Source organism: Bipolaris maydis (assembly GCF_028858645.1).
Source record: "Bipolaris maydis strain C4 unplaced genomic scaffold PSV08scaffold_17, whole genome shotgun sequence".
In the NCBI taxonomy this organism is placed as follows: Eukaryota; Fungi; Ascomycota; class Dothideomycetes; order Pleosporales; family Pleosporaceae; genus Bipolaris; species Bipolaris maydis.
The window spans coordinates 389,401-400,954 of record NW_027093873.1 but is presented as its reverse complement, the minus strand read 5'-3'; the positions used below and the strand labels follow the sequence as shown (position 1 = coordinate 400,954).

Sequence of the window (11,554 nt, the reverse complement as noted above, 5' to 3'; positions counted from 1 at the left end):
GGTGAGCATTGAAAGTGCAGCGATGTCATCGGTCGCTTTCCGTGTCGCTTTCCTTGGCAGACGCGGTTTCACGTTGTCACGTGGGATGTACGAACAGGAAAGAGCTGAATGGGTGACATTGCATGCATACATTTTAGAATGTGTAAATAATACATCTCTACCGAAAAGAAAGGCGGATAAAATAAAGATGTATCCAGTCACCGTAGCAAATGCGATCAGAGCAAAGCGAACTTGCGAATTTTGAATCAGAGGTTGTTTTTAGTAAGATTGAGCACAAGCTAACTTTACTCAGAGTTTTATCGTTACATTGAAATGGTCGAGACCAACAGCGACTCCAGCCACGACAGCGATGTATGCTGTGAGGACCGCCATCGATTCAATGATGCTCATGTTCAAAGTGGGTAACGTCATGTTTACCAGACCTGTCAGCAGATTGGCGACTAAGAAAACAACAAGACCATTGCGGTTGAACGCATACAGTATAGTACTAGTGGCGTCTCTAGTGCGTCGTAGTTCCTCGCTTTTGTTTGTGGCCTTGTACAAGTTGGGAAAGAGTACAGTCTCAATCGCGCAGCATATGGTGATTTGATAGCTGTTGAACGAAGACACCCAGAGGAAGTACGGAAGATTAGCGAGCCGTCTTGATACCGGTAAGCGAAGGCCGTAGTAGCTTGTAGAGAAGTAGAAAAGTGCAGTCCAAAAGAGAGATGTAGTCGCAAGCTTCCCAAGCGTAGATTGTCGGAGTTTTGTTGTCATTGATGCGTCTTTGGCGATTGGCTGCTGCCTAGGGAGTGCAGACGCACCCAGGGATTGGCCTGCTAGAAAAATCGCAAGATACCCAAAGAAAGAGAATATCCCTTCTCGGTTCTTAGAGAGCAAATCTGTACGCGGAGCCACAAGTATGTAGGGCCCAAGAGATGTCCAGTCCAAGACAACTTCGTAGATGGCAGCCAGTACAAACGAGAGCACAGCATACGAAGGGACCAGTTCAAATGCCGACTGAAAAAGAGCAGCGAATGGTGGTAGGAAGCCCAGGGTAAAGAAGAAGTTCCAATGCACGCCGTATTCAGAGACATGCTCTGCGTAGTCCAGTCCCTTTACGGAGATGAGTCGAATGACACCAAGGACAAGAAGGGGAATCGCATGTCTGAGTGATGCTGTCAGGCGTCTAGATAGTGGCGGTCGGCCAGTGCCTTCCTTGAGTGAAGAGCGGACTGAAACCACACCAGCGGTAAAGACAAAGGACCCGACACCCATGTCCATGAGTGACGTGCCCCAGTTCTCAACTTTAGCAAACCGCCGTGGAAAGACGCGAAAGTCGACGGCCAGAATTGCGACGCACGTGATGACCATCATTGCGCCGCGGTAATTTGTGATGAACGGCTTGACAGGTAGTGCATCCAGTTTGGAGTCATTTTCAGATTTGTCGATCTTGGGCGGTCGTGGAGCTTCCTTGGCCGGAACTGGTTTCTCAAGGACGTAGAGTGCAATTGCTGGGAGCAGCAACAGGAGGTTGAGAATCAATGGAGAGGGCGAGTAGATGGTGGTTGCGAACAGCGTAGCTCCGCAGTTGAGTAGAAAGTCGATGAACAGGGCTGGTGGCGTATAAGGCGTGAACAAGCGCAGACGCGACTGTATGACCGACCATAGCAAGATGCTCAGCTGAGCATTGTTAGTATAGACTCATTGCTTGAAGAAAGGAATCGTGCACAGTACAGGCATGGAGAGCGAGACGATATTTACATCTGCTACAGAGCTTCCCGTATGTCCCGACACCCACGCCTCTTTCATCTGCTTGTACGTTTTCGCCATGATGCCTTAATGAGCGTCGGCCGAGTTGGTCGTTGGACATGCAATTACTGGTGAAGGTGACGCGTTAGCTGTCCTCTTCTCCAACCGAAGCCGTGGCCCAAGCGTCAATGACCTCACACATCGTGACCCCCACAGCCATCTGCTGCGACTTCAACACCACACAGTAAAGGTGCCAGCAGCATGAAAGGGAGAGTCTCAGAAGACGTCTCTCACGATGATCATGGATTTCTTCTCATCTGAGTCACGAAAAAGAGCAGAGCCATGTCGCGTTTGAGATTCACTTGGACTGGGCAATCCGCACTCACCTTCACTGCCTCTACAAACGCAAATAAGCTCGTGCACAAACCTCGCCCTTTGCTATATAGATAGGAAAGCTCATATAGATTCTCTCCTTCTTCTAATCAACCTCCTGCCGTGTCGAGACCTCTATCCGATACGGGCCGCCAACTCGCAAGAGTTGGCAATTGACACTAACGACGAGGACAGATCCCCGCCCAGTCTCCGCTGATATGGTTGTACTTCTGCATGAAGATGAATTAACGACGCTAACTCCCTCGGACGCGACGCCTGTGGGTACCTCTCGGCTTCCTCGCCCCATGTCGACTCAAAAGCCTTTACCCAGCCCTCCGATCGCGCAGGTGTCAAACCCCAATAGTCCGCCAAAAGCCCAGCGTACGCTCATAGATGCTCAGTCTGAGAGCCCTATACGCGGAAATTGGCCGGTACTTCACCCCGAGAATGTTTCTTCGGACTCAAACTCGTTGGCTCAAGATTCTTACGATGGCGCCGGCGACGACCGCAGCATCCGATTGAAGCCACTCTCATGGCATGCATCAGATGCAGACGCCACTGCGCACACAGGTACAGGTCCGATCCTCAGGATCTCTGCTGATGCCAATGATTTCATTCTCGGCACTGGTGACAATGTCCCAGAAGTACCACCTATCCCCGCGGTATTCACTGAGCGTCTTCAGCAGTCACGCTCTTTCAGCGATTTTAGGACCCGCCTCGCGGAGGCTACAGATTCCAAGGCGTCGCTGAGCACTGCGCCTCCAGCTCCAGCAGCGCACCCTGTGAGGACGTTGAGGAGTTTGACACCTGTCGTCAAAATCAGCCCAATTCGCTCCATGCAGCCTGCAAGAAAAGTCAGCCCAGCCAGTCATTCACCAATGTCTTCCTCACCGCTCGCCAGGCCCTCCGCGAGCTCGACTTCCGAAGACAAAGTAGTTGCGACAACCGCTGACAACACAACTCGCACTACAAACCAATCAGATCATCACATGAAGCTTACAGAATCCGCTTCGAAGCCCAAGATTGTTGTGTCTAATCCTTCAGAGATGTTTGAATCTACTGAAGCTCGTCAGGTACTTCAATCCAAACTTTTTGCAGAGAGTACTAATTCTTCCATCAGGAGTTTCATGCATCTCTTTCAGGATACATTCAATTGCCAGACGACGAGCCAGTCTTGGACGTGAAGAAGACCGGGATCAGGAAGACAATCACAAGCATCATGAACTCGAAGTCCTCACCAAACTTGAAGGACCCCTCCGGCAATGACACCAAGAGCTGGAAACTGAACCTTTTCAGCAAGAGCTCGCTGTCATTGCACAAAACGGCACAGTCTCACGATACCGTCCGCAACCCTGATTCTGGAAGGTTAAGGACGGCGGAGACTGTGACGTCTGAAACCGAGGAGGGCTCTTCGAGTCACGAAATGCCACAGCAGCGCCAATCATACCATTCCGACGACCACTTGATGGGCTCGTCGGTGACTCCCTCCGCTCCAGAAGATACGTTGTCGGACAAGCAAGATCGTGATATGACAGAGAAGAAGATCAAGGCCCAACGTAGCATTCGCGATATTTTCAGTCGAGGCAGGTCGCGCACCATACCAGAAGAACCGATGCCTACTTCCAAGCAAGGTTTCCTGAGTGTCAGTAGCATCTCACTCTCCAAGGCCATGCGAGACGCAAAGAGTCACTCCATGGTTAACCTCGCCGTGCCGACCGAGTCCAGGCCTCAGACTGCACCTGCCTCTAGCCAGAAGAAGAAGAAGAAGAAGGACAAAGGCAAAACCCCTCCCATACCTCTTAGTGCCGGTCTCAAATTGAAAAGTACTTGCGCCAGTCCAGACAGGAAACGCTTACCCGACGAGCGCGAGAGCACACGCACCTTGATTGATGACATGATCGAACGCTTAGACACACAGCCTCGCGACTCGGATGAGCGTCTACGCATTGTTGAGATGGCAGAGGTACCTACAATCACAACAACAACCAATAACCCCACTCCCCCCACTCTCTCTCCTCTATTCAAAGAGCCCCCCAGCTAACCACCGAGACAACAGTGTGTCATCAGTGCCGCCTTGAGTGCCAAGAGATGCGAAGATTGTGTAGAAGATATCAAGAAGAATGCCCGAAATGCGGAGATACATTTGGATCTGGCTGGCATGGAGCTCCAGCGCCTGTACGACCTTGTGGAAAAGGCTGATCTTGACTCCGAGGTTGTGAGCGGCATCAAGCGGCTTGGTCGTCGGTTCAGGACCGGCGGCAAGCCAGATTGGCTTTGATGGTATGCTTGATACTCGCTCACTACTTGTTTGTTCGTGGCGGATGGCTAAGGCGTTGCAGTACTTTTCACTAACCACATGGGCTGCTGGTGGATCCCACCATGTACTGTCTCTCATGGACGTTTCGACACTATCACGACTTATTGAGATGCCTATTTCCTTTGTACAATACCCTTTGACGACGATACCCCGGTGCACCAAGATATACTGACGCACAGTGAGCTGCAATCACTTTTCTTATGACTTTCTTGGGCACCAACATCTCCACTCCACGATGAATTGCACGATACTTGACGATTTTTTGATGCGTTCAATGTTTTTGACGATTGTATAATGAGTTGGTGTATGCGCTTGTTTTGCGTAGCGACTGGACCCGCACATAGAGATTCATGGTTGCTACTCAACGATTCACGAATGATGACGGCGATGAAAGGCGGATGGCCGCTCAGCACATGCGTTCAGAAACGTATGGCACGGTGGAGGATCGATCGATCAATCGAATTCATGAACCTTTTATTGTACAGATTTTGAGCATCGTAGTCATGACTGAGGTGTGTGTGCATACAATGCCCAACCAAAAAACGGGGTGTATCCATTCGTCCTCCTGCATGCGCAATCCCTCACCTCATACCATCCAGATATCTCCCGCATGCTTTTCCGGCCCTCGGCAGTAGATCTTCTGACATACACCACTCAAGCAACTTCATATCGTCCACCATTGTATCCCCTCCACATTTACATGCCCCCAAACATCCCACCGCCCTGCTTCCCCTGCGCCTCTCCCTGCATCTTCTCGCTAACCTTGACATTGACCTCGAAAAACTTGGACACGCAGCGATCCAGGCACACCGACTCGCCCTTGTTGAGATCCGCCTCGCGGTACGACGTGTCTATGCATTTGGCCGTGCAGGATTTGACAAGGCTATGAAAGCGTCAGCGTGCGCCTCAAGGGGTCAGGGTGCGAATGGGGGATGACTGAGTGGGCTGCTAAGAACGTACCGACTGTACATGTCAGAAACCATGTCGATTTCCGCCTCTGCCTGCGCAATCTTTTGCTCCGAAGAGATTTGGGGTTTTTGGCCGAAGAACATGGACATCTTGGGCGGGTTTGGGTTGCTTTCTTTTTAATTGGGGGGCGAAGGGAGTGCAACTGGCGGATTTTGAGGTGTCGCTGGTGGTTTATGCGGCGTGGGGATGTGGTGGTTGGATTGGTTGTTTGCAAGTCGGATTTGGGTGGTTGCGGGCGATGATGTCGTTTGAAGTAAGAATTCTGCGGGGGGATCATCAGGTGGTCCATGCGCGTGGTTGGTTTGGGTGGGTTTTGGGATCGTGGTTGATCTTATTATGCTTGTATCACCTTGTACTTCCTCGAACTAAAAAACCGTTTCTTAGTTTTAATTTATGTTCTCATTCTTATTCTTACTCGGCTGGCTGTCAAATCCATGCTTACATGTCTTGTCCACGACAGTAACTCACGTTCCGTGGGTTCCGTATACACCTTGGAGTTGACTCGTAGCGAGATGGGTGAAATACTGCATGTTCTTTGCATAGGGAGAGAGTATGACATTTGTTTAAATGGTTTACTTTCTACCATAGCGTCACTCAATACTCACTGGTGGTATGCAGAAAGCTACCTGTTCTGATGATTTTAGGTAGGGTCTGATGTTCTTCACAAGCATGGGCATGCACAAGAAACCAAATCTTTGAGGTCTTGGAAGCCGCCTACTACATATCACTTGCGAATTGCGAAACTGAATCTATCAGGTAATTTTGGGCATCCAGGCTACCATTTCCATGCCCTGAATATGTAGTGACCTTAAAGACTATACGAAAAGAAGTAACTCCTTGGTACCTTGGAGATATCGATCACTGCACTCTCAGCCTGAGCAAAAGCCCTGACTTGCGGGGAATCACTTTGTATTGATTTCATGGAACTGGGAACCAGCGCTTAGTGTGTAACGCCCATCTCTACGTGCCGGGACGCATGGTGTAATAAAACACTTTCTCTTTTAGGCCATTAGGCTCTATGTAAAGTGTATATATGTATAGACTATAAGATTATCCAAGCAGTTCTGCAAAGACGTATGTTATTAGTAATAACTATACACTATTGTGATAAGTTTAACACGATTTCTATAGTATTTATTAGCTAAAAGTGACTATAGAGTACGCCCATGGTAGATACTATAATCACGTAACTTTAGCTGCTATCACCATTTGCGCTGCCTGAAGATGCTGATGCAGTCGCTATAGAAACAATAATACGGAACCATCCGTGTAATGGCCCTCCTCCAACTTATTTTCGATTAAGAAGTTTTCGTTCTAGTTAGTGCTAACCCTGGGAATAGTACCCTAAGTATAGCTCCATATCGTATGGCCAACTTAGCAATGTCAGGTAACGACATTATGTTGAATAGACAGCTTCTCTTAGAGGCTGCGCGGTTATTTACATAGGCTGTGTCAATGACTTATTTGTTATCTGCCACTAAGAGGTAAACATTAGTGGAGTAAATGTTATGGGCGGAAAGGTCTGACTAGTGATTTTGCATTCGTCTATTATCAAAGAATATGAAGGATAATTTACTATGTCAGTCTCTAGAATACAAAGCGTCCCGGAACAGCGTGCGTCCTAGCACATAGCGATGGATGTTAGTAGATTTTGTTGTTGAGGATGCGTCCATCCGTCCAAGGCGATTTGGTATTGCACCTTCACCAGAGTGGTTGATCAACTGGCGGCAGCGGCTTCACTTTCATGGCAAGTATTTAGACCCTGGATATCTTTTGAGAAGACGACTGTTGGATTAGCATCAAAAAGATCAACTCGCGCAGTATATATTGAAAAATCAGCAGTAAAGAAGCTTATAAGTACAGTCTACCGAAGCCATGGTTGACGGCGATGAGAGGGGAAAAGACGAAGACGAAGAGAGAAAAGACAGAGATGGGAAGGGATCAAAAAGGGAAAAGAATAGGATGATCAAGGAGGGTTGCAGTCAGGGGAAATACCCCTTTTCTTTCTTCTCCCTGGTCACCATGTCGAGGCCCTCTGTGTGAGAGGCTCATATTACTCAGACGGAGAGTTCCTTGACAAGATTTCTCACCGCGACTGACGCGGCTCAGGAAAACCCCCCGTCTCATGTCATGGCCCAGAACCGATACATCGGTCGCAGTTGACGTGTCACCAAAGCACAATAGAGCGGTTCACTTTCCATCGTTCTTAACTGGAGTTATGTGTATACGAGGACAAGATTGCAATCGACATGCACATATACGAAGACGCGCGACATTGTGGGGACAATAATTCTGAAAGGTACCCATCCCTAAGGTTTAACAATTCCAAAGCCCCAAAGCTTGAATCCTAGTCCCATCGTATTGATCCTCACCTCGGGTTCAACAAAGGTACAAACTCGGAGGGTCGAGATTCAACCACCACCAGCGTCATAGGCTTGCCTGGGTAACAACCGTTGCTGCAACGTACAAGCAGGTGGCTGCGCAAGTCTGAAATCTAAATAAGTTTCTATTTTGGGGACGAGCCGTTGAATTACGTATACGATAAAGCTCGTTTTCGCGCATGTCGTATCGGACACCGGCGGATAGATTTCCCCAACTTCAACGATCCACCACTCTGCGGAGTCGCGTGCACTTGTCACTAGCGCTTCTACACTAAGTACTTCCCAGCATCATCCCGACAGAGTCAGCAAATCAAACCATACCGTGTATAGGTTCTGATGGCGGTAACTAGCGGAATTATTCCTTCGCCCCAGAAAGTGTGTGTGGTTGGGATGGAGCGGATGGCATTGGATTTTGCCGTGCTGATACGAGCGTGGACTATCGATTATGCGGCACTGTTACCAGAACAAGCCAAGGATGAAAGTTCGCGATGACAGGGTTACATTTGTTTATCGATTTCGCTTTATTTGTTTGCTGCATAAGCACGACATGGGCGGCCGTTGTTCGGCATCATCGGAAGCGCAGCGTATGCTTTGCCCAGGAACTCAGTTTTTAGCGGGTGACAAGAACATGATGTGATCACACGACAAAGCTGACGACTTCGTAATATCATCATTGATGCTGGAGCGGATTAGCACGTGATCCCCAGCGATGAACAACGACATAGCGAAAGTCGCGTTAAAGGAGTGACTAAAGTTAGTTATTGATTTGATAGAGCTATCTAAGAAACAAAGTAAAACCCAAGAATGACACAAAGAAAAAACATCTCCAATCGTAGACAACCGTTCTATACCGTGATCTGAGAATATGTACAGTGAATGGTATTAGATTAAGGAACCGAGAGTACAAAGGAAACAAAAAACCACCAGGCGCTACTAATAGGCAAGCTCGAAGAACTACTCTGCAGTGCAAGAGTCACAAGGTCCCCACAAATTGCCGTTCATAACACCTGTGCCACCCTAGAATTGTTGCATGGCTTGAGAAGAGAAATTTTTTCCATCTTTCACACTACAATGTTAAGCTGAATAGCTTATTTGTCTTCGGTGGGGTAGCCGGTGTAGCCGTTTCCAGAGGCAGGGCTGGGAGTGGCAGCTGGGTAGCCGTTATCGGGGTAGGGAGAAGGCGTGCCAGCTGGGTAACCGTTGTCGGGGTAGGGAGAAGGCGTGACAGCTGGGTAGCCGTTATCGGGGTAGGGAGAAGGCGTGACAGCTGGGTAGCCGTTATCGGGGTAGGGAGAAGGCGTGCCAGCTGGGTAGCCTTTTCCAGAGGCAGGGCTGGGAGTGGCAGCTGGGTAGCCGTTATCGGGGTAGGGAGAAGGCGTGCCAGCTGGGTAGCCTTTTCCAGAGGCAGGGCTGGGAGTGGCAGCTGGGTAACCAGTTCCAGGGTAAGGAGAAGGCGTGCCAGCTGGGTAGCCGTTATCGGGGTAAGTAGAAGGCGAGGCAGCTGGGTAACCAGTTCCAGGATAGCTCATGGTGTTCGATGGTACGTATCCCGTAGGGCGAGGTCCCTGAGAGGTGGTGCCTGGGATAGGGTAGTAAGGAGAAGACTGGGCGCCTGCAGGGTAAGATGGCTTAGGTCCATTAGGGTAAGGAACTGGTCCCGTAGGGTAGGAATTTCCGGTAGCAGTCGTTGTTACAGTCTGGGTCTGAGTTACAGTTACCGTGACCACTCCAGCAGAAGGGCACTGTTGGGGGGGCTGGCTCTGCTGAGGCGAAGGAGGCTGGCCAGGCTGGCTCTGCTGAGGAGAAGGAGGTTGGTAGGGCTGGCTAGGCTGGCTCTGCTGAGGAGAAGGAGGCTGGTAGGGCTGGCTAGGCTGGCTCTGCTGAGGAGAAGGAGGCTGGTAGGGCTGGCTAGGCTGGCTCTGCTGAGGAGAAGGAGGTTGGTAGGGCTGGCTAGGCTGGCTCTGCTGAGGAGAAGGAGGCTGGTAGGGCTGGCTAGGCTGGCTCTGCTGAGGCGAGGGAGGAGTTACAGCAGGGTAGGGTGGGACATACGAGGAGGGTGTTGGCTTCGGGCACTTGTCTCCACATCCATAGACAGTGGAGGTAACGATGATTGGCGTGTATGATGGCGTGAGATAAGTGGAGTAAATAACCGACGAATGCTCACCAGTGCCAATAGAGGTAGAGCATGGCACAAAGATTGTGCTGGTGCTGGTGTAAGTCGTGGTGATATCCTCAGGGTGGGTGGCCGTGGACGAAGCTGGGTAGACTGGGTAGCTTGAGGAAACTTTGCCAGTGGGGTAAGGAGGGTAGCTTGAGGAAACTTTGCCAGTGGGGTAGGGAGGGTAGCTTGAGGCTGGGTATCCGGGCTGGCTCGAGGCCGGATAAACCGGGAGGCTTGATGCTGGATAGACCGGGTGGCTCGAGGCGGGGGTCGAGACGGCAGCAGCTGGAGTGCTCGATTCCTCGCAGTCAACTGGAGTGCTTGAGGCTGGGTAGACCGGGAGGCTCGAGGCTGGGTAAGCTGGGGAGCTTGACCCAGGGGAGGGAGGAAGGCTCGAGGCTGGATAAACCGGGAGGCTTGAGGCTGGGTATCCGGGCTGGCTCGAGGCTGGGTAAGCTGGGGAGCTTGACCCAGGGGAGGGAGGAAGGCTCGAGGCCGGATAAACCGGGAGGCTCGAGGCGGGGGTCGAGACGGCAGCAGCTGGAGTGCTCGATTCCTCGCAGTCAACTGGAGTGCTTGAGGCTGGGTAGACCGGAAGGCTCGAGGCTGGGTATCCGGGCTGGCTCGAGGCTGGGTAAGCTGGGGAGCTTGACCCAGGGGAGGGAGGAAGGCTTGATGCTGGGTAGACCGGGAGGCTTGATGCTGGGTATCCAGGTTGGCTTGATGCTGGATAGACCGGGTGGCTCGAGGCGGGGGTCGAGACGGCAGCAGCTGGAGTGCTTGATTCCTCGCAGTCAGTGGTTGATGAGGTTACTGGAGTGCTTGAGGCTGGGTAGACCGGGAGGCTCGAGGCTGGGTATCCGGGCTGGCTCGAGGCTGGGTAAACCGGGAGGCTTGAGGCTGGGTATCCGGGCTGGCTCGAGGCTGGGTAAGCTGGGGAGCTTGACCCAGGGGAGGGAGGAAGGCTCGAGGCTGGATAAACCGGGAGGCTTGAGGCTGGGTAGCCTGGGGCACTCGAGGCAGGAGTCGAGACTGCAGCAGCTGGAGTGCTGGGCGTTGGCGTGGACGTTGCCTCTTCGTCGCATGGAGTAGACGTGGGATAGGGAGGTGGCGGCGAGGCAGGGTAAGAGGGAATGCTGCTGTAGGCAGATGGGATTGCCTCATAATATTTCGGGGCCGCCATTGTTGAGCCGACAATGGCGGCGGCAACAAGGGAGTAACGCATCTTGACTTGTTTGTTGTGTCTACTAGAGGGTGTTGATTGTATGGGCTTTGGGGATTGAAAAATTAAGTATTAAAGAGTTTCTAGAAATGATCACTAAAGCGAGTGTCAGCCTGGAAAGACAATTAAAGCGAAGGTGAGCGATAGTGGTGAAATATCGTAGAGGAGATGGGACGAAAGTTATATACCGCAACACTTTTGTGCATGGCTGAGGGCTGACGCCGGAACGGTAGTATTCGCTCCTCCCACGTGAAGTGGCAGCGGCCATGCTCCGCACGCGAGCCATGAAGCTGGGATACGACAGTCGATAGTGTGCACATCCCAAAGAGTAACGTCAGCACAAGGTTGCATGGTTGAGCCCTACCGCTCGACGATGATCGCACTAACGACATTGGCAACGG

The 11,554-nt window shown here is 51.1% G+C and overlaps 4 protein-coding genes across 4 annotated transcripts; 1 reads left to right on the top strand and 3 right to left on the bottom strand.

Moving 5' to 3' along the window:
• Positions 1 to 114: 114 nt before the first annotated feature.
• On the bottom strand, positions 115 to 1,858 carry PSV08DRAFT_405707 (GWT1-domain-containing protein). The gene is made up of 2 exons (XM_014222417.2): positions 1,717 to 1,858; positions 115 to 1,662 (listed from the first exon to the last, which is right to left on the bottom strand). Exons 1-2 carry the CDS (start codon positions 1,810 to 1,812, stop codon positions 289 to 291), a joined length of 1,470 nt encoding a protein of 489 aa, XP_014077892.1. The 5' UTR covers positions 1,813 to 1,858; the 3' UTR covers positions 115 to 288.
• Positions 1,859 to 2,408: 550 nt separating this feature from the next.
• PSV08DRAFT_356788 (uncharacterized protein) lies at positions 2,409 to 4,381 on the top strand (the record flags this gene model as incomplete). Its single annotated transcript, XM_014222416.2, has 3 exons — positions 2,409 to 3,176; positions 3,224 to 4,066; positions 4,160 to 4,381. The coding sequence occupies 3 exons, from the start codon at positions 2,409 to 2,411 to the stop codon at positions 4,379 to 4,381; spliced, it is 1,833 nt and encodes a 610-aa protein (XP_014077891.2).
• A 735-nt stretch (positions 4,382 to 5,116) lies between these two features.
• PSV08DRAFT_366385 (Tim10/DDP family zinc finger-domain-containing protein) lies at positions 5,117 to 5,601 on the bottom strand (the record flags this gene model as incomplete). Its single annotated transcript, XM_014222415.2, has 2 exons — positions 5,381 to 5,601; positions 5,117 to 5,303 (listed from the first exon to the last, which is right to left on the bottom strand). Exons 1-2 carry the CDS (start codon positions 5,476 to 5,478, stop codon positions 5,117 to 5,119), a joined length of 285 nt encoding a protein of 94 aa, XP_014077890.2. The 5' UTR covers positions 5,479 to 5,601.
• A 3,234-nt stretch (positions 5,602 to 8,835) lies between these two features.
• PSV08DRAFT_405706 (uncharacterized protein) lies at positions 8,836 to 11,156 on the bottom strand (the record flags this gene model as incomplete). Its single annotated transcript, XM_066093721.1, has 1 exon — positions 8,836 to 11,156. The coding sequence occupies one exon, from the start codon at positions 11,154 to 11,156 to the stop codon at positions 8,859 to 8,861; it is 2,298 nt and encodes a 765-aa protein (XP_065948006.1). The 3' UTR covers positions 8,836 to 8,858.
• Positions 11,157 to 11,554: the final 398 nt, after the last annotated feature.